The sequence below is a fragment of the Helianthus annuus genome, chromosome 8 (genome assembly GCF_002127325.2).
Source record: "Helianthus annuus cultivar XRQ/B chromosome 8, HanXRQr2.0-SUNRISE, whole genome shotgun sequence".
Classification (NCBI taxonomy): domain Eukaryota; kingdom Viridiplantae; phylum Streptophyta; class Magnoliopsida; order Asterales; family Asteraceae; genus Helianthus; species Helianthus annuus.
In genome coordinates this window covers 36089325-36116052 of record NC_035440.2, presented here as the reverse complement: position 1 = coordinate 36116052, position 26728 = coordinate 36089325, and the positions used below count along the sequence as shown (strand labels likewise).

The 26728-nt window shown below is 37.5% G+C and overlaps 1 protein-coding gene and 2 long non-coding RNA genes across 4 annotated transcripts; all 3 read left to right on the top strand.

Moving 5' to 3' along the window:
* The first annotated feature begins 169 nt into the window (after positions 1-169).
* On the top strand, positions 170-3207 carry LOC110872646 (7-deoxyloganetic acid glucosyltransferase). The gene is made up of 2 exons (XM_022121490.2): positions 170-760; positions 2112-3207. Exons 1-2 carry the CDS (start codon positions 232-234, stop codon positions 3050-3052), a joined length of 1470 nt encoding a protein of 489 aa, XP_021977182.1. The 5' UTR covers positions 170-231; the 3' UTR covers positions 3053-3207.
* Positions 3208-15938: 12731 nt separating this feature from the next.
* On the top strand, positions 15939-18969 carry LOC118481251. Of its 2 annotated transcripts, none has more exons than XR_004865038.1 (6): positions 15939-15997; positions 16095-16121; positions 17533-17760; positions 17855-17916; positions 18472-18528; positions 18886-18969. It is a non-coding gene; the product is annotated as an uncharacterized LOC118481251 (long non-coding RNA). The 2 variants fall into 2 exon arrangements; XR_004865039.1 differs by having other exon boundaries at positions 15942-15997; positions 17636-17760.
* Positions 18970-19617: 648 nt separating this feature from the next.
* On the top strand, positions 19618-21309 carry LOC118481250. The gene is made up of 5 exons (XR_004865037.1): positions 19618-20094; positions 20236-20377; positions 20487-20541; positions 20881-20981; positions 21059-21309. It is a non-coding gene; the product is annotated as an uncharacterized LOC118481250 (long non-coding RNA).
* The last annotated feature ends 5419 nt before the right edge of the window (positions 21310-26728 follow it).

Below are 26728 nucleotides of genomic sequence, written 5' to 3'. Positions count from 1 at the left end.
TTATTGGGTCGGTAGAAAAGTGATTGGCTTTTCATTTAGGGACAATTGCGACTTTATCCTTCAGACGGCTATTTCAACTTGTAGCGCTCAGAATTCAAATCTCACTAGTTTTTCCACACTATTATTGCTCTATAAACATTATCTTAATTATCCCAATTTCTATATATAAGTTCTTGGACTCCACGTAACTCCACACAACAAAAATCATACACATCAAACTTGATACAAATAATGGATCAAAGTAATCAACAAAACAAAACACTCGAACCACATGTACTTGTATTCCCCATACCATTTCAAGGCCCGGTTAACTGTGCTCTCAAGTTGGCCGAGCTCCTATGTCTTTCGGGCATCTGTGTCACCTTCCTTAACACCGAACACATCCACCGCCCTCTTCTCCGCCACACCCAGGTCCTGTCCCGGTTCAGTCGCTACCCCAACTTCAAATTCGAGACTGTCCCGGATGGACTTGAGCATGAAAAACCTGTCTCTGGAGACGGGTTCATGGAGGTCATGGCTGCTGTAGATGCGGTGAGTAAACCTCTTTTTCGGGAGATGATGGTTTCGGGTAGTTTAAGTCGAAAATCGGATAGGCCGGTGACTGTTATGATACCGGATGCTTGCTTCAGTTTTGCGGTGGATATCGCGATAGAGGCGTCGGTTCCGGTGATTTGCTTTGAGACCGTGAGTCCATGCTGCTTGTGGACTTCGTATTTGAATCTTCCTACTCTTATTGAAGCTGGGGATGTCCCCTTTAAAGGTTGGTTTTCTTCCTGTTTAATAACATGTTGAATATAGGTTTTTGTTGCATATTGTTATGTCGTTAAAATTAAATAATTTTATAATAAGTTTTTAAAACTTACAAAAGTTTTAGACTTAATATTTATATAAGTCCAAAGTTATATAAAAACAACACAAATACCAAGATCTTGTATGTGTACATTTGCAATCTAACCTATTATTGACATAGGTTTTTTGATATCGATATTGATGTTGTTCAATTAGTATGGTATTAGTATCGGTATGGTAAAAGTACTTGTACTTGGTATATTTATTTAACAAAAATAATTATTCAGTATTGATAACAAAAATACTGAAACCGAAAATAACTAAAGACAGAAAGCACTGAATTTAGGGTTATGGACCGAAAATAACTAAAGACAGAAAGCACTGAATTTAGGGTTATGGACAAGAGTATATATTAGGAAGCGAAGGATGAATATAAGGTCAAGGAACTCGGTTCGATTTCTAACCTTACACATGTCAAAAGTATGGACTCTGGTCATTTTTTGTCATGACTTGTAGAAATAAAAAAAAAATCAATCTTAAATATTCATAACTTTTAACATTATTTTAAAAATCAACCAACTTTTTTTAACGGTGTATAAGGTTACCATACTCTTCAAATCGGAGAGCCCTGTATTGTCACTTTGGCCAGACTATGTTGTCTTAACGGGGCCCACACTGGCTTCAAAGTTTGATTTTTTTTGGCGTTCCCCCCTGAAACCATACCGCCGGCTGCCACTTGACAGTCGTTGCGCCAACAAAAGAGTAGAAATCTGTGACGTAACACACGGTGGGACGAAAATCCGGTTGAGCTCAAGAGTCGAACTAACAACCTCACACAAGAACTAGTTCAAAATCCTTCCTATATCCACCCCAATATGACACAAGTGAGAATTGAACTTGAGTCTTCATTGAAAAACCCAAGTCTCCTACCGCTAGGCACAAGTGAGGGGATTAAAAAAAATCAACCAACTAGTATTAATTTAAAAAAATATAATTAACACTTCTAATTTCTTTCAAAAGGTATGTGTAAAACTGGGTTAATACACAAAATTTGTAATTACTTTTAATTTGACGGGAAGACCGGCCAGGTCCGAGGGTCAGTGAGATTGGGTTCAACTTTCGACAAACCATTGAACCTAGGGGCTCATTGACAAGAGTATTAACAGGCTTAAATGTTTTTGTTTTAAAACTTGATTTAGAATATAGTAAAAGTTCTATAGCTTTTAATGTTACATAAGAAGTACTAAAAGTATAAAAAGTAACAATATCATATATGGTTTTTCATTATTTAATTTATACCAATCTATTTTCTTATTCCCCAGGAAATGATCTAGATCAGTTCATAAAAAGTGTACCAGGAACAGAACACATTATTCGAAGACGGGATCTTGCTAGCTTTTGTCGTACCAACGATTTGTCGGACCCGGTAATCAAACTCATCGTCAAAGAAGCTCACTCGGTTCCTCGAACTCAAGGTCTCATACTCAATACATTTGAAGAGTTGGATAGTCTCATACTCAAACACATGCGAAAGCTTTGTCCAAATATTTACACCATAGGCCCACTCCACACTCTTCACAAAACTCAAGTTACGGCTAACACAACAAAACAATCGGAAGAAACCACCTTTTCTAACAGTGTTTGGAAGGAAGATAGAACTTGCTTGAACTGGCTCGATAAGCATGATCCAAAAACTGTCATTTACGTCAGCATAGGTAGTCTTGCAACCATGACAGTTGAACAACTTCTTGAAATATGGTATGGTGTGGTAAATAGTGTGAAACCTTTTTTGTGGGTGAGACGACCAGGGTCGATCACTGGTGGGTATGATGAATCTAAGGTTCCGCCAGAGCTACTAGAGCGTACAAAAGAAATCGGGTGTATAGTAGAATGGGCCCCACAAGAAGATGTACTCGCCCATCCGGCCATTGGTGGGTTTTTGACACATAGCGGATGGAACTCGACTATAGAGAGTATAGCGGAGGGTGTTCCCATGGTTTGTTGGCCATACTTCGTGGACCAACAAGTGAATAGTCGATTTGTGGAAGAGGTATGGAAAATGGGAGTAGACATGAAAGATACTTGTGATCGTTTGCGAGTTGAAAAGGCGGTGAGGGACATTATGGATTCAAAACATAATGTATTTACGCAACATGCACGTACTTGGGAAAGTTTGGCTAAAGAGTCGATAAGTAAGACGGGTTCATCATCTAATCATGTTGGTCGGCTAATTGATGATATTTTAGCAATGAGCTCGACTTGAACCTAAAGTAAAGATGTTGAGGTATGTGCTAAAATTGTATTGGGGAGATACGAGTACTATTGTTGAATTTGTATGTACTTTTGTTGAATTTGTAAGATACATAAGTTAATATATGAATATGGACATAAGACAACTTCTCAAATAAACTTGTTATATTAAACGTGTTATAAAGATTATATACACAAAAATAAATCAACATAACCTCCAAGTTATCTCCTTTTCCAACGTAAACGTTGTTATACATGCATGCATTTCAATATGTGTACAATTTGTCTTCATTACGATCAAAATCGAACACCTACCCATGTCGATGCATAGCGAAATGCATATTTATATATAGGAAGTGGCTGATCCGGGAGAAAAATTCAGGAGTATCCTAAATCTAAAAAAAGTTACCCTACATTATTAATTGAGAAACTTTTTTTTTTTTTACTGTCACAAGATATTTTGCACTTCGCCAAGAAAGTTGAAGGATATCTCGGGCTCCCCTTAGCCTATTAAGTTAAATTTAATTAAATAAAAGAGTTAATTGCCATTTTAGTCCCTGTGGTTTGGGCCAATTTGCCAGTTTAGTCTAAAGGTTTCATTTTTAACATCTGGATCCAAAAAGGTTTCATCGTTGCCATTTTGGTCCAACTGACTTAACTCCATCCATATGTGTTAAGTCTGCCAAGGGCATTTTAGTCATTTCATTTTTCTTTTAATTAACCCTTTATTCTTTATTGTTTAAAAACATTAATGAAAGGGCATTTCAGTAATTTTATAAATCTAACTATTAAATTATTTGTTATTAATTCCTAAATTCAATTTTAATCAATTTCATTAAATCATTAAATCCTTAATAAATCTATTTTATGTATCCTCAAACCATTAGTTCATTCAAAAAAGAAAATCAAAACTTCTGTATATCACCTTTCATCACCAACAACCCCTCCCTTCCCTCTGCTGCTAATCGACTACCACCACCACCACTATTTGCCATTACCTCCAAACCGCCATCACCATTATCACCATCGCCACCGGACCTCACCACCACACTCCCTTCCCCACCCCTTCCCCCTCTCTCTCTATACCTTCTCAACCACCACCAACCCACCCACCACCTCTGCTGCTATCACCACCCACTCCACAAACCCTAGAATCAAACCCCAACTTGTATATTCAAAATCCCAAATTTTAAAAAGAAATCAAGAACAAATCATACAATACAGAGCTAAGATAGGTGGTCATGGTGGCGGTTCGAAGCTCTGTCACCGCACCCAATAGCAGCGAAGGTGGTGTAACAACCGTTTTTGAGTGGTGACAGTGTCAAATCTAGGGCTCCGACCAGGAACCAACTTTCCGGCTCGTGCCTTTCTCTTGCGCCAACGGTGGTGTAACAGTCATTTTAGGGTTCCGGCCAGGAACAAACCTGTGGGGCTTAGGGTGGGGTGGCTGTGGTGGTGGTCGTCCATGCTCGTGTGGAGTGGGCGGGGGTGGCTGATGGTGGTGATGTCGGCTAGTGGTCAGGTGGTAGCGGTTGGTTGTGGTGATGGTGTTTGTTGATGATGGAGAGGAGAATGAGTATAGAGAGAGAAGAAAAGTCAGAGTGTGTTTTCTGTGTTTTGTTTTTATATATATAAACTCCATCCTATCTTTAATGTTTTTAAACAATAAAGAATAAAGGGTTAATTAATAGAAAAACGAAATGACTAAAATGCCCTTGGCAGACTTAACACATATGGATGGAGTTAAGTCACTTGGACCAAAATGGCAACGATGAAACCTTTTTGGATCCAGATGTTAAAAATGAAACCTTTGGACTAAATTGGCAAATTGGCTTAAACCACAGGGACTAAAATGGCAATTAACTCTAAATAAAAAGAAAGATATATGTTATAGGGGTACTTTTGAAGCATATATGTTGCATTATCCACGAATGCCGTCACATTTTGCATGATTTCGTCTTCATTGTTTATGGGTTGGTTCGTGTCGTCAAACCAAAATTCGGGTTCATCATGCCTGGTGGTCCCTTGTGAGAGCGATAGTAATATATGGGTCGGGTGGGGATCTGAATCATAAACGGGTTGGATCGACATCGTTTGTGGGGATCCAAACCAAATACGGGTCTTGTAGCCTTTGCTTGCGGGGAATTGAAGGAAATACGGGTCGGGTATTCTTCGTGTGTAGCTTAACGGGCCGGAGCTCCGTCGCAGGTGGTCCCTTCCACCCGATTCAGGATGCGTCGATGATGAACTCTCAACAACATGGTGGTCCCTGTTACACGATGCGTCTGAAAGACACATCCCTTACACACGTGGCGGATATATATTAGACACCGATTGAGGAAGCCTCCTGATTTGCACAAAATGCAACATATAAATTACATCAACTGTGGCATAAAACTAACCCTTTTTTAGTACTAATGTTGGAAAAAGTGTGTTTTTGTCTTCCTTTTGTATTTTCAGGATTAAATGAGCTCAAATGAACAAAAGAAACAAAAAGGCAGCTAAATCTAACATAAATACAAGAAAAGGAACAAATGTGGCATGCCTGACCTCCGGACAACATCTTCCCAAGCAAAACAAGAGAACAGAAGGCTGAACACGCCCCGTGCTCAGTAAGCACGGGGGCGTGCCCAAGTGTCAGCAGAAAAGACAAAGTTATAGAAGTTTCTATCACCCACCACGGGGGCGTGCCCACTGGACACGGGGTCGTGGTCAACTCTAAGATTCGCAGAATCTAGGGAATTCTTGATAGTACAGATACGCTTCTGCACACAGGGTCGTGCCCAGCAGACACGGGGGCGTGGTCAACTAATGCAGACAAACTGCAATTAATAAAGAAAGAGAAGGAGGATGGACATGGGGCCGTGCCCGAGCTACTGTTCAGGCTATAAATAGGGGTGCTTGGCTCATTTGCAAACCATCCCTTGGCACACCACCTCTCTCACACTTCACCCACCCCCATCACCATCACAACACCATCATCCACCACCATCATCCATCATAGAGTGTGTGAGTCGTCTCGGGATCCAAGATTGATCGTAAGAGTTCTTGACAATCAAAGGCCACGTTTGCCTAAGTCTCTTACATCACTTGTTGAAGACAAGTGTCTAGTGTAATACTTTTTATTTTTAATCTTTTCGCACTTTTTATTTGGTTATGTATTAATGACTTTAATAACTAGTTTCTTATGTTGAAGGTGATTCTTCCTTATCGTTTGTCCGTAGTGTCTTGGCATTATTTTATTGTCTATATAAAATACAAGAATTTCACCATTCATATCTCCACGGTCTATATGGAGATATGTTGGCTACCTGGTCGGGGGTTAAGGGAACGGTTTGGTAAGAGTCTTGCCTTGTTCAGTGTATAGATCCTGCAAGGACCTGGGTCAAATTTAGTAGGACCTCCTTCAATACCCACCAGTATTGGATGGCGGGGGTCCAAACTCTTTGATCCCCTCATATGTAAGCTACTATTAAAACTTTAACCCGGCTACTTAGGACTGTATCCCTGCTGACTCAGACTACTTAGCCGAGGGTAACGTCACCTTCAAAAGAGGGGCCTACCACATTATGCATTAATAACTTAATTAATTATCTTTCAATAATCCGACCCTTTAGGATTGTATTCTTGCTGACTCAAACTACTGAGTTGAGGGTAACGTCACCTTCAAAAGAGGGGCCTACTACAATAACTAAGATAATCTCTTAAAAAGTGTAAAAGTGCGGAAATAATCAAAGTTTACACTACACACAATTCGGATCCAAGTGATTCATCTTGTCTATCTGGTTTTACTTTTATTTTATTTTTCAGCATTTTAGTTAGTTTTATTTTTCTAGTTTAAAAACCTTTTTCTAACTTTTGATTTGATTAGACGTTGAGGATAAACCGGTATTAAAAGCTCTTGTGACCTTGGACGACCTCGGTATCTTACCAACACTATACTACGCTCACGATGGGTGCACTTGCCCATATGTGTGTTTAGTGTTAGTAAATATCGTGTTTTATAAATTTAAAACTTGGCTAAAAAGTGTTAAAAGTCTTAAAATATACATCAAAAATATAGCACACTTCAAGCACATCAAGTTTTTGGCGCCGTTGCCGGGGACACGAGCATTTTAAGAAAGCTTAAAATCGACGGCCTAATCGGTTTTTTAAAACCTTTTAAAACGTGCGCACATTTTTTATGCATTTTAGATAGTTTTGCATTTACTGTAGGTTGAACACGGGCCGTGCTCACTGAACACGGGGCCGTGCTGCATATTTTTCATGAAACACCCAGATACAGAGTCTGAACACGGGGTCGTGCTCACTGAACACGGGGCCGTGTCCAGCCTCTGTTTCCGTTTTTATTTTTCGTTTACTGGTCTCGAGACTTTGTTGTGGTCTGCTGAGTGATTCTTATGGATCAATACTCAGGAGGCTACAACTACACCTATGAGGGGGATGATTATAGGGAAGACTATTGCACCAATTGTGGTGACCCGCACTCGGTTCAATATTGTGACTCATTTCAACCATCCACTTCATACACCTATTATGAGGAGCCCAGGTACGAGCCATCAACTTCATACACATCCTATGAAGACCAAAGGTATGAACCTTCTCCCTCATACTCATATTTTGATGAACCAAGGTATGAGCCTTCATACTCATACTTTGAGGAACCAAGATATGAGCCACCACCTTCATATGCTTATTATGAGGAACCATGGCGTGAACAACCCACCTCATATGGGTATTATGAAGAACAGAATTATGACCCTTGTCTATCATATACTTACAATGAAGAACAATGGTATGAACCATCTACTTCATATGAGTACTATGAGGAACCAAGGATCGAACATCCGGATTCAAGCTTTGAAAATCTCGATCCTTACTCTATCGCCGACGTAACCGATAGGATACTAGAACATCTTAAAACTATCGAGCGATACATAAAAGAATCTCGCGCAAGGGAAGAGGAGTCCCACGCAAGAGAAGAATTAACTTGTAATAAAGAAGAGATAGTTGAAGAGGTAAAAATGGAAGAACAAATAAGTGAGAAACCGACACATGAGTTAAACAACGAAAAAGGTGAGTCCGTTAACGTTGAAATTCAAGAAGAGAGAAATTAATCTCTTGTCACCTTCTTTTGAAAATCATTGTTTAGTTCCCACTCATGCTAAGTTTTTAAAAGAGTTAAACACTAACACTAAAATTGACGAAACGGTAAGTATTAATTTAACTAGCGATCAAACTTCACTAATAAAAGAAGATCCAATTGTTTAGTCCTTCCATGTGCACGCACAAAATTTTAATGAATGATGACTACAAATCGGTAATACAACCACAACATATAGTAAATCCAAATGTCCAAGAAGTGGTTAAAAATGAAGTCATCAAATTACTTGACGCCGGACTTATTTATCATATCTCCGATAGTCCTTGGGTAAGTACCGTCCAAGTAGTTCCAAAGAAAGGAGGTATGACGGTAATAACTAACGAAAAGAATGAATTAATACTAACGAGAACCGTCACAGGATGGAGGGTATGTATAAATTATAGAAGAATAAATGAAGCAACAAGGAATGATCACTTTCCTTTGCCCTTTATTGACCAAATGTTAGAACGATTATCCGGTCATAAATTTTATTGTTTCTTGAATGGTTTTTCAGGTTACTTTCAAATTCCGATAGCATCCGAAGACCAAGAAAAGACAACATTCACATCTTCCTACGGAACTTTTGCTTATCGACACATGCCATTTGGTCTATGTAATGTCCCCGCAACCTTCCAACGTTGCATGGTGGCCATCTTCCATGACATGATAGAAAAGACAATGGAAGTCTTCATGGACGACTTTTCTATCTTTGGAGATTCATATGACCAATGCCTCGATAACCTTGAACGAATGCTATCCCGATGTGAGGAAACGAAACTCGCCCTTAATTGGGAAAAATGTCATTTCATGGTAACGGAGGGAATAGTACTCGGTCACAAAATCTCAAGCGAAGGAATGGAGGTTGATCGAGCAAAAATAGACACTATTTCTCGATTACCACCACCATCCTCCGTTAGAGCAATCAGAAATTTCTTAGGGCATGCCGGATTTTATAGGCGTTTTATCAAAGACTTTTCTAAAATCTCAAGGCGTCTAACAAAATTACTTGAAAAAGATGCCCCTTTCATCTTTGACAAGGATTGCAATCAAGCATTTCTAATACTTAAAGAAATGTTAGTCAATGCACCTATCATGATAACGCCTGATTGGAAATTACCTTTCGAAATCATGTGTGATGCAAGTGACTTTGCCGTTGGAGCAGTCTTGGGACAAAGAAAAGAAAAGCATTTTCACCCAATTTATTATGCTAGTAAAACACTTAACGATGCACAAGAAAATTACACAACAACTGAAAAAAAGTTACTAGCTGTGGTATTTGCTTTTGATAAATTTCGTTCTTATCTTGTTCTTTCTAAAATAATAGTCTATACAGATCATGCAGCCATTCGATACCTTTTCAAGAAACGGGACGCTAAACCCCATTTGATTCGGTGGATTCTACTCCTCCAAGAATTTGATATTGAAATTAAAGACAAAAGAGGAGCAGAAAACACCGTAGCAGATCATCTTTCACGCTTAGAAGACCCAGCTTTGGAGGCAACCAGGGACGAGCAAATCAACGAAAAATTTCAAACGGAGTCCCTAGAAATGGTGGAATACAGAGAAGAACCATGGTATGCCGACTATGCTAACTACCTAGCTAGCGGTATAGTCGCTAAAGGATGGCCACATCACCAAAGAAAGAAATTCTATGCTGATGTAAAGCATTACTTTTGGGAAGATCCTTATCTTTTCAAAATGTGTGCCGACCAACTCATCCGACGGTGCGTACATGGTAGCAAGGCCAGAAGAATTCTCCGCCATTGTCATGAAGGTCCATACGGAGGACATCATGGTGCCGCTAGTACCGCACGAAAGGTATTCGATTCAGGATTTTATTGGCCTACCATTTACAAAGACGCACAAAGTCTTGTCAAGACATGTGACGCTTGCCAAAGATCAGGTAATATTTCTTCCAAAAACGAAATGTCATAAAATGGCATTCTTGTTTATGAAATTTTTGATGTGTGGGGACTCGACTTTATGGGACCTTTCCCACCGTCAAAAGGAAACAAATATATACTTGTGGTGGTAGATTACTTGTTTAAATGGGCCGAGGCCGAGGCACTTCCAACAAACGATGGAAGAGTCGTGGTAAGATTTCTGAAAAAATTATTCTCTCATTTTGGCACACCTAAAGCATTAATAAGTTATAGAGGTACCTATTTTTGTAATCATCAACTTGAAAAAATTTTAACAAGATATGGGGTCTATCACCGGGTCTCAAAAGCATATCACCCTCAAACAAACGGACAAGCTGAAGTGACTATAGAGGTTTAAAACGAATACTTGAAAAGACCGTAGTGTTAAATAAAAAGGAATGGGCTGATAAATTAGATAATGCTTTATGGGCTTTTCGAACTGCTTATAAAACAACAATAGGTACAACCCCATATAAGCTCGTCTACGAAAAAAGTTGTCATTTGCCAGTAGAAATAGCTCACAAGGCCTACTGGGCAATAAAAAATGTAAACTTAGATTTAGAATATGCCGGTAAAAATCGATTTTGTCAATTAAATGAATTAGACGAATTAAGGAATTATGCATACTATAACTCTGAAATTTATAAGGAAAGAATGAAAAATTTGCATGATAAACACATTAAACCTAATGAATTTCGAGTAGGAGATTAGGTTCTATTGTTTCATTCACGACTTCGATTGTTTCCGGGTAAACTAAAGTCTAGGTGGTCAGGACCTTTTTCCATCACCCATATTTTCCCACACGATGCAGTAGAAATTAAATCTCGAAATGGAATTCCATTTAAAGTCAATGGCCAACGGCTGAAGCTCTATCAAGGATTCATTGAGGATGAAGAGGAAGAAATCTCGCTTCAAACGGTCGAAGAGTAAAAGCATCAACATCATACCTGGTAAGTTACGAACAAACGGGTTGACATCTGAATCGGTAAGTCTTCTAACCAAGTTTTTGGGAAACAAGGGCACTAACACGAGTACTAAAAAAAATCGACATGAGGCCGTGTCCGCTGGACACGGGGCCGTGTCCGCGCAACTGTCGGGATAAAACCCACTTTTTCATAACTGTTCTTCATTCCACACGCCCCGTTTCCCCGAAAACTCTCTGGTTCAGGCGATTTTTCTGCACGGTTTCGACGTCTCCTCTACTTTTAACAACATCAAGGTATGATTGTATCATCATTAGTAGTTAGATTAAGGACTTGCATGTAGTTAAAACATCAAAAATTTGGGGAAAAATCAAGGGTTCTTGAACTTCATCCGGATCGAACCTCAAATTTTTGCATAAATCTGTTAGCATTAGTTTAGATTCATGTTATAGGAAGTAAATCCACTTGTATTGTTCATATATTCGCCCGATTTCTCACAAAAACCCGAAACCCTTGTTTTTGAACCGAAAAAGATAAAATTGAAAGGGTAAACGGTTTGTTTTGGGAAAAACGGCACTTGGGGTTTCATTTTCGGGGAAAACCACCCCTACTGGACCAAAAAATTTCAACTTTTCGGGACCGAGTCGAAAAATGGGATTTTTAGGAAACAGACGTCTGGACACGTGGTCGTGCTCGCTGAGCACGAGGGCGTGTCCAGCCAATTTCTGACCAACTCGGGGCGTGTCCGGTGAACATGGGGTCGTGTTCAGCCGACTGTTTTCAGTTTTCTCTGAAAATTTCACTGTTCCGTGCTAATTGTTTGGTGTATTCTTTCAGATGTCCAAGAAATTCACAAGGTTCAATGCAAATGAGCTGGATGCTAAGGCAAGATACGATGTGCTTCGAACCAGGCCGGAGGAATACTCACTACAAGTGTGCATGGAACTTTTAGGAGCAGTGAACCACTGGGACCGTTTCAACAACCTAGTCACCGGGCCACTGAGAGTCGCCCTAACTACTCGCCTACGCTCGGTCCACGAATATAATCTGGAATTCTATAGCACATTCGTGTTCAATTCAAGGTGCGACCCATTTGATAATGATGGGGTAGAATTCCGATGTGGGGGGACCAAGTACTCGATTTCGATGGCACAGTTTGGGTCGATAGTGGGGTTGTATGCGGAGGAAGATGCGGGTAATGAATAAAACACCGGAGGATTACGTGAACTAGGAGAAAACGAACGCCAAGCCACTGGGGCTCAAATAGGAGAAGGAATCTACAACCCAAGTAGCACTAAGAGCACTAAGTTGAGAGACCCTCTTTACCGCTACATCCATAGGGTCCTCACTTACTCTCTTAGTCAATGGCATGACAGCAGTGGCGTTGTAGGGTTAAGAGATCTGGTGGTCCTTCATTGCATTCACAACCGCAGACACCTAGATGTTCCATACCTCCTACTCCGAAACATGCATTGGAACCCGCTTGCTACTCATCCAACCCCTATCTTCATCGGGGGGTGGCTATACCGTCTCTTCAGGCATTTTGTGAACATGCCAAGGTCTTTCCAAAAGAGCCCATGGTCAGGAAGAGTGGACACACACATCTGCCGCTCCATGAACTTGATTTATGAAGCCGAAGACGGGTCGGTTAGCTTCCAAAGAGTCCAGGGCATGCATGGAACCCACAAGAGGCACTCATCCTTCACGGTCCACAGTTCCAACCACCTCCTCAATACCAATACCCGTCCCATGGTGATCCGGGCCAGTCCTCCTCACAAGGAGGCGGTTTTCCTAACTTCCAAAGTTTACATGATTTACTGCAGAAAAACCTCATGTGCACCAGGAACACCTATAACTTGGCCAGCAACACGTACACCCGGGTCGGAGCAATTGAGAGAAACATCTCCGACATTCAGGATGATATCGGAAACATCCGGGAGTACATGTGGGGCACGGAGCAGGAGGTGACGATGATGACGAGGATATGGACTAGGCGGAAGGAGTAGAGTTAAGAGCATCTGGTAGGAGGTCCCACAGGTTAACCCTCTTTTCTGTTGAACAATTTCCGGCCTGCGTACCGTGTGTTAAACAATTTACTTTCCTTTAACTCTTATTACTTTCTACATTTTTTTTTCTTTCTTTCTTTTTAACTTTGTGATGTGGATGTTGAACTATGGTAATTTAGGATGCTTGCTATGGTTTGTTGTAGTGTTTATTGATAAAGCAGGTACATACGAGGCTTAGAGCACTAAACTTTAGTGCTACTAAAGCCGAGACAGGAAAACCGAAGCCAGAAACCTGTTTTTCACCTTTGCAGATTGTCTACACGGGGTCTTGTCCGTCCGACACGCCCCCGTGCCCACTTCCCCAGACCTGCTGTTTGTTTTGTTCTGCAGATTTTTGCCAGACACGGGGTCGTGCCCAGCCGACACGCCCCCGTGTCCACCTTCTGTAAGTTTTCGTTACTGACACTCTGACCACGGGGTCGTGTTCATCTGACACGGGGCCGTGTCCAGACGCCCAGTAACATAAAATTTTGCTTTTTCACACCTTTTTACACATGCAATCAGCCTAAAAACTTATTTTTGGGACATATTGAGGACAATGTGTAATTTAAGTGTGGGGGGGGATGCTAAAACCTTGAATCTTGCAAATCCTAATTACAAGCCTTACACAAAACACTATTGGAACCGCTAATCACCCCAAATTTTTTTCAAAAAATTTTAATTTTTTTTACTTGTCTAGGTTTAATTTGGGAATTTCAAGTTCTAAAAAGGTTATATTTTTACAAATTTACAACCGATAGTGTCGTGATAAAAAGAACCAACATAAGGAAATTATGAAACGACATGACAAGTTTAGTTATAATTTGATTATATATACTTGATCACATAAAAACCCATTCCCACAAAAAGTGAGTTTTGAGCCTTTATTGAGCATACAAATACATATCTTTAAACTAAATAGAACTTGCCACGACGATACATTCCCGGTCCTTACCAACTTAAACTCGAGTAAATAAATGATGGAGGTATTAGGACTAACCCTTTTTATTTCTATACCATTATTTTCTTTTTTTTTACCACCTACCCAAAATCGCCCTAGTGAACCCCTTTCAGCCTAAACCTTTTCATTTCTTAACCCAAACAAACACCCTTTTATCCACCAAAAACCTTTTTATTTTAAACCCTTTGTTTTAGTAAGAAGCTCGGTTTTTCTTATGACTTCCTTATGAAAAAAAAATTGAATGATGATGATGAAGCCAAAATAAATAAACAAACAAGTTTATCAAAAAGAACTTTGTTCGAAAAAAAATGCTTCATCAAAATAAAAAGTTATGAAAAGTAAAAAAGTCTTCCGAAAACCGATGCTTTTTACGCCTTTCGCTTTTTTTTTCTACTAACCACTAACCCAACCACCTACCTTTAACCCAAAAGTCCTCTTTATATTTACAAAGGTGTATAGTTAAAAAGGATGATGATTGATTGCTTGGCAAGCTTATGGTAGGAGTAAGTTCCATGCCGCTCTCGAGTGATTCACTAAAATACATCTTCGGCCGAGTGTTGAGTAATCCCCCGTGAGCTATGTGAACTTGTATATAAATGGAATTTTAAAAAGCCATGTTATGCCCTAATAATTTATCATATGTAATGTTTTAAATAAATCATGACGAACAGGATTGTAAATAAATAAAAATAAAACTTAATAAAGAATCTTGGAAATCCCGACACTCTATGACAAGCCCAAAAACCTCCTCTTCTACCCATTCCATTTGGGAGTGTAAAGCCACATTATAAAGAGTTTTGCTTGAGGACAAGCAAAGATTCAAGTGTGGGGGTATTTGATGTACACAAAATGCAACATATAAATTACATCAATTGTGGCATAAACCTAACCCTTTTTAGTACTAATGTTAGAAAAAGTGTGTTTTTGTCTTTCTTTTGTATTTTCAGAATTAAATGAGCTCAAATGAACAAAAGAAGCAAAAAGGCAGCTAAATCTAACATAAATACAAGAAAAGGAACAAATGTGGCATGCCCGATCTTCCGACAACATCTTCCCAAGCAAAACAAGAGATCAGAAGGCTGAACACGCCTCGTGCTCAGTAAGCACGGGGGCGTGCCCAAGTGTCAGCAGAAAAGACAAAGTTGTTGAAGCTTCTATCACCCACCACGGAGGCGTGCCCAGTGGACACGGGGCCGTGGGGCAACTCTAAGATTCGCAGAATCTAGGGAAATCTTGATAGTACATATACGCTTCTGCACACGGGGTCGTGCCCAGCGTACACGGGGGCGTGGTCAACTAATGCAGAAAAACTGCAATTAATTAAGAAAGAGAAGGAGGATGGACACGGGGCCGTGCCCAATTGACACGGGGCGTGCCCGAGCTGCTGTTCAGGCTATAAATAGGGGTGCTTGGCTCTTTTGCAAACCATCCCTTGGTACACCACCTCTCTCACACTTCACTCACCCCCCACCACCATCACAACACCATCATCCACCACCATCATCCATCATCCATCATCCATCATCCATCATAGAGTGTGTGAGTCGTCTCGGGATCCAAGATTGATCGTAAGAGTTCTTGACAATCAAAGGCCATGTTTGCCTAAGTCTCTTACATCACTTGGTGAAGACAAGTGTCTAGTGTAATACTTTTTATATTTAATCTCTTCGCACTTTTTATCTATATATATATATAAATGAGATGTGATTTGGGCTAGGTGGCATGGGATTTGGGACATTTTTGCTGTTGTGGCAACCTCATTTTTTGAGTTTAGGAGGGAATCTACTATACACACAATTCCACGCCGGATCCGTTTCTAAATCGGGTTGGAATTTGGATTCCGGTCAACAATCTGGATCGTGTATATTATCTTTGCTAACCAACATTACTTTTCTAAACCCTAGCCTCCCCTCATTCATTGATGTACTGGATCCATCACCGTCTCCAAGCGATTCAACAAACAGGTAACAATTCTTCGGATATTGATTCATGTTTGATAATGCACCAGATGGTCACGCATTTGATTGATGAGCACTAATATTATCCTCCCTTCCCCATCAGATTCTTGGCGATTTAATCATCCCCAAGGTTTGATTTCCTTTCCCTTTTCTCATGTTCTACGATTTTCGGGTTATCACAAATCTTTTGTATACATTATATGTTGTTTCATCTTCAACGATTTTAGGGTTTTCAGCAATATATTATATCCTAATCTGTTTTTTTTCATTTTTTTTATTTAGGGCTTTTAGGAATCGATTTTTATTTTTTGTTATTTCGATTGGTACTTAATGGATTAACAAGTTATATGTTTTATACAACTTCGATTGATACATAATTATATATTATACAATTTATATTATCTACCTTTTATATATTGCCAGTATATGTAGAATCGAGTAAAATCACCAGTGATATATGTGATCTGGCTAGATGGAAGCAATTAACATGACTTTATATTTCTGGTTAAAAAATGACTTGACATTTCTTTCCAATGGACATCCACCACTTTGGATTCTAGTTCATATTGTGATCGTTGAATGACGTACCGAGTAAACTGAATTCAATGTTATTGAAGGTTATGTTTTTTAAATTATATTACATGCTACCATTTTTTATTTGGTCCAGTGGTTTTTGGCTTGGTTATTTGAATGATAGGTGTTTTTTTTTTGTGTATTTAATTGCATATAATAATTACTCTATGTCTCTATCACACACAAAGACTATTCACAATTGCAGACTTGCCTATTATCATGTTCCAAATATACTTTTAATTTGGCAAAGCATGACAATTTTTTTTTGTTTTGTTGTTCTTTATGGAGTTATGGTAGCCATTTAAGTCATGACTTTTTTCATCGAGTTATTATAACAAATTCTCCATGTGATTCGGTTCAATTTATTGAATGTTTGCATTTGTCTTGCCCTCACGCCATACATGCTATGTTATATGGCCATAAAAGTATATAAATCTATGGACTCAGCCTTCACAGGTAAGCTTTGTTTGCCCATGTAGACTATGGACTCAGCCTTCTTCTTGGGATATTTCTATTTAGTTTAATTAAGGCTTTGAAAAAGGGTAATGAATTAAATGGAAAATAAAAAATATTAACTTCTTTGGGTACCATGTTTTGTTATATTTATATGTGTTTTGTAGTTTGGTTTACTAATATATGATTTGAATATAAAGATTAAAATGATAAAACCAATAATAGATCTACACATGAACATTCCTGCAATAAAGAAACTTGACAAGATGCTCTGTGTATGCCTTCTAATTTTAATTTGTATATACCTAATTCATAATATGGAGTGAGTTTTTACTTTAAGCCATTTTGGTTATTGATTCAAATCATAATTTCAAAAACATCTTAGGGTCCATGGATGTGTATCTCTTTGATAATTTTGGAGATTATATGTGTTAAAAGCTTTTATGGTAAGTGGTAACAAGTAAATATAGGTTATGTTGGGTTTAAACCATGTATTAACATTCTTGGTAAAACAGGTCAGAATTCGCATCATATATAATGTTATAACCCGACTCTTTTCTTTCATATACCTCACATTCTCCCAAACGGCGATTACGGTTTTCATCCTTCACAATCTAGGGTTTCTCCATGTGCGATACCTCCTCTTCTTTGCTACGATCCAGGATCAAACCCTAGATTTCCTGCTCCTCCATCGACGCCCCATCTCGATTCACACTGGGATCCTCAGATGTCTTCAAATCAAGGTTAGATCTCGAATTAACCATGATGATTTTATCATTCTTTTAACATTTAATCTTCCTTTCAACTGTTGATTTATTGGATTTTTATTTGTTATAGCCAGGGTTTCTTGATCTTCGGTCGCTTTTCTTTTCTAACAGTTAAATGCGGTCGACACCAAGGTACGGATCCGTTATTTGTCTATTATTCCGATTTTGATTTTTATATTTGAGATTTTCTTTTTTATTCTTTGGAAAATAAAAAAAATATAAACATAACGCATTTAGGGGTTTGTTTCTTTCAAATCGTTTGAGTTGATCTTATGTACCTCATCCCTACCTACCTGTTGTTGTGCTGGTATTGCGATGATTTCAATTTGTTAAATACCTTATTCCTTTCATTCATCACCATCACAAGAAAACCCTAACTTGCTCATCCAATGCTTTTTTTTTCCGATCTCTATATTATCAAAAGAAAACCCTAAATCGCTCATTCTTCTCTGCCGATTCTCTCATGCATCGTCCATCTGCTCTCTACCTTATAAATGTAGGTATTTCTTCTCTACCCCTTCTGGTTCAACATTCCCTTTATTCAGTTCTTATTGTTGTTATTTTGCTCTAAGAACTATGTAGCCTTCTCACATATTAATAAGAGTTTGTCCTTATCAATTCACGTTAATGGTTTTTTCTTGTGATTATTATGATGTTTGACACTGATGTTTTCACGTTTTTTTTCAGATTCATGTTAAGCGATTCCATATACATTGAAAGAGAAACAATCTATTTTGGTTTAAGGTATGATCTTCAACAAAATCTTCAATGATTCTGTAATTGATTAATTGTTTCCTTTTTTTTTTGTGATTTTAGGGGTTTTGTTAGATTTTCTAAGTTGTTGACTTAATTGAATGGTTTGACAAGTTGACTTAATCATGTAATAATATGTATGGCTTATTTTGCTATATTGGATTGCAATAGAGATATCAAACGTGCTTTTTATCCATTCAATACAAATTAGTGGTGATATTTCTTATAATGGATACAAACTAGAAGAATTTGTTCCCCAGAGAACTGCTGCCTATATAAGTCAAAATGATTTGCATATTCCCGAGATGACTGTTAGGGAAACACTTGATTTCTCATCCCATTGTTAAGGTACTGGAAGCCGTGCATAAGGAGAAGTAAAGGGGATTACTGGTTGTGGTTTACAATCGTGCTGGTGGTGGTTGGGGTGAAGCTAGCGGCACCCGTGGTGGAAACCGGTCACGGCTGGGGGTTTGGCTAGATTCCGGTAACCAACTCTATCCCTTTGTCATTTGATTTTCACCATGTTTATAAATGAGTTAATTTTTATATATATATATATATTTTTTTTACGAAGTTTGCAGGTCTTGCTTTTGCTTCTTGAGAGTATGATTATAAATCAAATGAATTCAGAAAGGCAAGACAATCATGTGGATGTTATCATATGCTAGATGTTATAGCACTATTCCACTAGAAAATTTTTGTTTATCAAAATGATGGGTCGGTTCACTGTGGCATTAAGCTTAATACGCAGCAGGATAGATGGGTGTGGAAGGAAGATGATACGGGTTGGTTCACTGTGGCTTCAGTGAAAAAAGTGCTGTATAAAGAAAGCTGTTCACCACAGCTCCCATAAAAATTTGAATGGAATTTGTGGGTGTTGTTAAAAGTTAACCTCTTCTATTGGAGAGCAAACTTTTATCACCTCCCGACAGCTGATGAATTGGTTAAAAGAAGGATCCTAAATGGCTCGAGCAGGCTTATGCCTTTGTATTTGCTGTTGCAGAAAGGTGATGCTTTCTATGATATTGAAACCGTTACTGAGGGTTTGAGCCAAAAACCGTCAAAACCGGATCATGAACACCCCTACTAAATTTGATCACATGTTTGTCTCTGGTGTTGTTAATTTCATGATGATATTATTTTAGTTATTCAATGTTGTAGAACTTCAGCACTTTGTTGTTTTGGAACATGTTGACCCACACTACAAATTGTTAACTGGTCTTATGTGTATATGTTCGGCTTCTTCGGTTTGGGCTGAACGGAACCGAAATGATTATAACATATATGCATGACCGAGGAATTTGTAGTTTTGAGTTAGCCTAAGAGAAATTTGAGATTACATTAAAACTTGCACCGCTTAACATGCTATTGCACTGTATAAATTTTAAGATTAAACTCAAAGGTTTGCTTTGTAGATTCTTGACAATATTTGTATATTACTAATTTGGAACATTCTTAGACTGTGTTGTGCTATTTTTATTAAGGGTTGTACACTTTGTTGATGAATTGGGATGTTGACGGAAAGCTATCCTCACCGACTCTCGATGAATGCTTCAGGTATGACATTTATCGATACCATGCAATTAACACATTTCTAATTAAGATCGATTATAAACTATACAACCTAATTGAAGTATAAATCGTAACATGCCAATAACTAAACATAGGTAGCAACTGATTATGTTTTTTTTTCTTTAGGTTATGTTGATATGGTTTGAGTATTCATACTCCTCGGATGAAGAAGTTATTCAACATTTGTCAAGTGCACTTGTACTGATGATCCACACAAAAAGATGGATCCAAGATTGGGACTCTCTACATTAAGCATGGCAGTGCCAAGGTTCGATAAAAATTTTATACAATCACTAATTTTTCTTATAATTATATTACTTTGTTTTTCTATGTTGATTAATAATTGTAAATTTGTGTGCTATTTTTTATGCAAAAAGGAAAAGGAATGAAGGGTCGTGTCAATATAATAGCTTTATGAGATTTGGTACTATGGTAAGGATGGATTTTTTTAAAACTCTATTTTTTGCGTATGACTTAAAATTTGATAGGAGATTTGGCTCAATTGTATCCTCTCTGTTGTTGATGACATACAATACAATTAATAACAAATGTGGGTCACCCTTTATATTAAGCTTTTGCATAGTCATGAAATGTCCCAATAGTTTATAAAATTACCTTACAAATCAATAGTGAGATTTGACAGGATGGTAATGATGGTTATGTTTAGTTGCACACTATAAAGTCCACAAAATTTAGAGTTAGAAGGCAACATCTATAATTTCATATATAAAGGATCAAATTACTTATTTAACTTCGGCTTAGTTTTTTAAGTTCAGAGTGATCGAAAGTTGCCATCATTGTATCTTCTCGACGGTATTGTGAAGAACATTGGGTGGGATTGCATTAAACACTTTTCGACCAAACTCCCCGAGGTTAGATCATTAATCATGCAATTTCTTATGTGAAGATGAATGAAATATGTTGATATTTATATATTTTCGTTGTATAGGTTTTCGGTAAGACGTATAGACATGTTGATTCTACACTACATTTAATGGGATATATTTTCCGGACTTAGAAAGGAGTGTTTCCTCATCAAACGCTTCACTCAATAGAGAAAGAACTCGGTTTACAATTAGTTAGGAACGGATCAACTTTAACTTCAATCAAACGCTTCATTTGAATTTGATATTTACGTTAGTATACAATGAGATTTACTGTTGCATGCTTACCCATGTTATTCTTTAAAAGTAATATGATGTTGATTACCAGTATTATAATGGCACAACAGCTAGACAATCTTAAATGCATAAATTTTCCATCAAGAATAATATGTCCAACAATTGACTTTGACTTGATTTTTTAAATGTGACCTAATTACCTATTGGAATCAAAATTTTCATTTCTAATCGAAAGTACATAAGTATGGCAGCAAATGCATAGATTAAAGACGACGTTTTTTCTTCGGCCTATTTGATTCTAATACTCTAAGCTGGCTTTAACTATGCCTATGACTATTAACTGTATAGTATATCCTAAATTCAACAGTTCCTCTTCATAGTAGACATACCAATATTTAATAGTTCATTACTCAGTGCCCATTATGATGTTGCATTTACAACACAATGGTTTTACTTACTCAATGCCCATTATGATGTTGCCTTTTTATGATAATACAATGGTTTTACTTAAACTTGATGCTGCTGTACTAATCTTTTGTATTTTGTCCACGGATCAAAATCAAGACCAATCAAAGAAACCAAAATTCGAAACTCTATAAAATAAGTTATAGAAAAAATCAGGTAAACAGGTGCCGCATTTGGTAAACATAGCTAATGATATATTTATTTTGTGACATGGCAGCTAATGGTGTTTCAGTAATTTGGACAATCATCATTCTTTCTAATGGTGTTTAAATCATTTGTTCATCAATACTGCTTTATATCCAAAATCACACCTGACGAAGACGTTATTGTAAGTAGTATATTATACAATAAGTATGATGAATAATGTTTTCTTTCTGTATATTGGTTTTTAAATTAATTTTTAATTATCACTGCCTATGCAGGTCATGGCTGATGAATTTTAGAGGCAATTTTATGGGAAAATTTTCAAAGGTGGTCAATCAACTCTTTATTTAGGAGATAGATTTTGGAACGTTAAGATGGACGGATTAACTGACAGCTGTGTTTTTACTCATAGATGTTCTGAGATGGTAAACGATCTTGCCTTAGACAGGCGATCTATCTTTGTCTTTTCAATGGTTGGAAATAAAATTTTCGAGCTTTCAGTCTTTAATCATCAAACCAGTACTCAAATTCACCCGCGAACTTCGCGGGTCTGAAAATTTAATCTGCATTTGAAAACGCCTCAATCTTAAGCTTCAAGATCTCGAGTAATACAATTTAAATTATTTTTTTTCTTTATATTTTATAAATATTACCTAATTTTGTTAATCTGAAATTAATTGCTTATATTCTTTTTTTAGAGATGTTGAGGTTGATTTAACTCTTTGGGATGATTATGAAGGACATGTGTTCATACATGTTTAGTCAAGATCTTGAAGCCTATGTTGTCAAATCTGTTCATTTTGGTGTTGTTAAAACCTAAAAAGGTATCTTATTAAGTCTAAGATTTAAAAATGTATCTTATTAAATTTCCCATCATAAAAAAACATTCCATTTATAATATCATTTTATATATATTACAACATACATCTCCATTACATATCAACTTTCATTCTATTCTTTGGTTTCTTCAACCAGGTATTTTGCAAAATTCTTAAGTAATACACAATCTCTTTTTCATGTATCAATACAAACTAATATCATTTATGTTTTATTATACGTTTCCATTTTACTATGTGTTTCGTATAATGGATCAAATTCCGTTTGATGTTGTGATCATGGAAATTTTTGTATCAATACAAACTAATATCATTTATGTTTTATTATACAAAAACAAGTCATTTGGATACAATGTTTTATTTGATCAATAAAGACACATGAATATTTTTTTTACACAAACAATTTGAATTTCCAAATTAATATATTTTTGAAAACAAACAAATCAAAGTAGGTAAAAATTTAAGGTTTCGAATTTGTTAATAACCGTGAGTACTTTCTTATATTTTTAAAATCAAAGTAGGTAAAAATTTAAGGTTTCGAATTTGTTAATAAACTAAACATTAATAATTTATATTTTATCTTTATTATTTCCCGTTTGTTAATATCAATTTATAAAATATTTTGTAAATCAAACAAACTACTGAAATTTGTCTCTGTAATTTTGAGAATGTCGTGTATGTTTACCAATGCATACTCCATAGATAGATTTATTTTATAATTTTGAGGTAATAATTTTGTTTACAAATTGACAATCTATTATTATGAAGTAAGATTTTACCTCATATGTTTAACTTTTAAAGTTTCAAAAACCACTTTTAGTATGTTTTGTAAATAATAATTAATAGGTCAAATATAGTTACGTAAATAATATTATAACAATAATAAATACTTTTGAAAACTATGCATTTGAAATTTGGATTGCACTAGAGTCAACTTTCAACCTGTTTGGCCTATATGTGTGGTACTCAACCAATGTGATTGTGCATATCAAAAGATATTGTGTTTGTGTGTTTCAAAGGTTGGTGACAATGGTGGTGTTAAAGCCTTGGAGAATTCATTATAGTTTTTTTTATTTTTTGTACATGTTAAGTGTTATAATAAAGAACGATCAAAATATTAATAAAGTTCTAATAATCTGTAATAAATAAAAGTTTTTTTTTGTCGTGGGTCATTCAGGCAAATTTCTGGCTCCGGTTCTTGCCCAAAGTTTCTGACCTTACTCGCAACCCTAACGACTACAACTTTCAATTCAAAACAATTATAAAACAAGTTTGTTCGCAACCCTAATGACTACAACTTTCAATTCAAAACAATTATAAAACAACTTTCTGACATAGTTTGTTTAATATAAAGTAAATTTTCCTACCCGCGAAGTTCGCGGGTGATAACCTAGTTTGGTTATGTATTAATGACTTTAATAACTAGTTTCTTATGTTGAAGGTGATTCTTTCTTATCGTTTGATGTTAAGGTATGTGCTAAAATTGTATTGGGGAGATACGAGTACTATTGTTGAATTTGTAAGATACATAAGTTAATATATGAATATGGACATAGGACAACTTCTCAAATAAACTTGTTATATTAAACGTGTTATAAAGATTATATACACAAAAATAAATCAACATAACCTCCAAGTTATATCCTTTTCCAACGTAAACGTTGTTATATATGCATGCATTTCAATATGTGTACAATTTGTCATCATTACGATCAAAATCGAACACCTACCCATGTCGATGCATAGCGAAATGCATATTTATATATAGGCAGTGGCTGATCCGGGAGAAAAATTCAGGAGTATCCTAAATCTATAAAAAGTTACCCTACATTTATTAATTGAGAAACTTTTTTTTTTACTGTCACAAGATATTCTGCACTTCTCCAAGAAAGTTGAGGGGTATCCCGGGCTCCCCTTAGCCTATTAACTTAAATTTAATTAAATAAAACGAAAGATATATGTTATAGGGGTACTTTTGAAGCATATATGTTGCATTATCCACGAATGCCGTCACATTTTGCATGATTTCGTCTTCATTGTTTACGGGTTGGTTCGTGTCGTCAAACCAAAAATTAGGGTTCATCATGCCTGGTGCTCCCTTGTGAGAGCGATAGTAATATATGGGTCGGGTGGGGATCTGAATCATAAACGGGTTGGATCGACATCGTTTGTGGGGATCCAAACCAAATACGGGTCTTGTAGCCTTCGCTTGCGGGGAATTGAAGGAAATACGGGTCGGGTATTCTTCGTGCGTAGCTTAACGGGCCGGAGCTCCGTCACATGTGGTCCCTTCCACCCGATTCAGGATGCGTCGATGATGAACTCTCAACAACATGGTGGTCCCTGTTACACGATGCGTCTGAAAGACACATCCCTTACACACGTGGCGAATATATATTAGACACCGATTGAGGAAGCCTCCCGATGTGCACAAAATGCAACATATAAATTACATCAATTGTGGCATAAAACTAACCCTTTTTTAGTACTAATGTTGGAAAAGGGTGTTTTTGTCTTCCTTTTGTATTTTCAGGATTAAATGAGCTCAAATGAACAAAAGAAGCAAAAAAGCAGCTAAATCTAACATAAATACAAGAAAAGGAACAAACTTGGCATGCCCGACCTCCCGACAGCATCTTCTCAAGCAAAGCAAGAGAACAGAAGGCTGAACACGGCCCGTGCTCAGTAAGCACGGGGGCGTGCCCAAGTGTCAGCAGAAAAGACAAAGTTGTAGAAGTTTCTATCACCCACCACGGGGGCGTGCCCACTGGACACGGGGCCGTGGTCAACTCTAAGATTCGCAGAATCTAGGGAAATCTTGATAGTACAGATACACTTCTGCACACGGGGTCGTGCCCAGAAGACGCGGGGGCGTGGTCAACTAATGCAGACAAACTGCAATTAATGAAGAAAGAGAAGGAGTATGGACACGGGGCCTTGCCCAATGGATACGGGGCCATGCCCGAGCTGCTGTTCAGGCTATAAATAGGGGTGCTTTGCTGATTTGCAAACCATCCCTTGGCACACCACCTCTCTCACACCTCACCCACCCCCCACCACCATCTGACGGGTGGTCCTTTGGACAACCCTTTGCATGCTAAAACATAAGTTTATCCCCCATTTATGTGCGTAATTATCTTGAATTAGGTAACTACTGTTGTTTTTGTCTCAAGTACAGCTTGGAGGCTTAAAGAGAGGAAAAATGCAGCTTTCGAAGCTCTCGAGTCGAACGGGTTGGAGGTGCGGAGCAAAAGAAGAACAAAACACAAGATTCAGGCTTCCACCGTAAATTACGGTCCCACCGTAATTTACGGTGGACCTGAAAGTCATTTGGTCTCCACCGTAAGGCAGTCTCTTTGGGCCGTAACAATCTGAAATTCACCGTAAATTACGGTGATACCGTAATTTACGGTGGAGTCTGACGGAAAAAGTGTAACTGTCACATTAAAGTTAGTTTTATGGTGTCTTTTCATCATTCCTCATGATTGGACGTTTGTGAAACACTTTGGGGGCGATTTTGGCTGTCTAGGCTTGGTTCTAAACAATTCCTAACATTCGGTTTGTGTTTTCGATTTGTATGAACATTGAATTGCTTGTTATGATGATTCACCAAGCTATGATTGGCTAGAACTTTCGGTGATCATCTTAGGTGCAGGTTTCCTTTGAACTTTTGTGTGTTTATTTCTGAATTTCTAGAATGATAACTTGTGTTTGCTTGTTTATCATGGTGTATGCATAATTGTTTGTAGCGTGTTAATTGGTATTGCAATTTCTAGTCTCAATCCTACGTTCTTGGTGCCGTTGGCAATCGAGATATCACGGGAAGGGTTAGGGTTGGTTATTGATTAATTGGTCATCGGGAAACAACCTCGCGTTATCTAATCCGAGTACTTTGTTCCCTTTTATCACAACAATTATCTATACACGAGTTATGTCTATGTAACTCTTTCTAGTTGGAATTACACACAATTGTTTAAAGAAACTGAATCCTAAGATGGTCATTGTTTTCCTAATCTGTTAAACAACCAATTTCAATTTGCTCTTAGTTATTAA

Bases quoted from the DNA above. Each gene is read 5' to 3' on its own strand.
- LOC110872646 (XM_022121490.2), top strand. From the start codon at position 232: ATGGATCAAAGTAATCAACAAAACAAAACACTCGAACCACATGTACTT. The intron at 761-2,111 runs GTTGGTTTTCTT...CTTATTCCCCAG, and splicing joins TGGGGATGTCCCCTTTAAAG to GAAATGATCTAGATCAGTTC.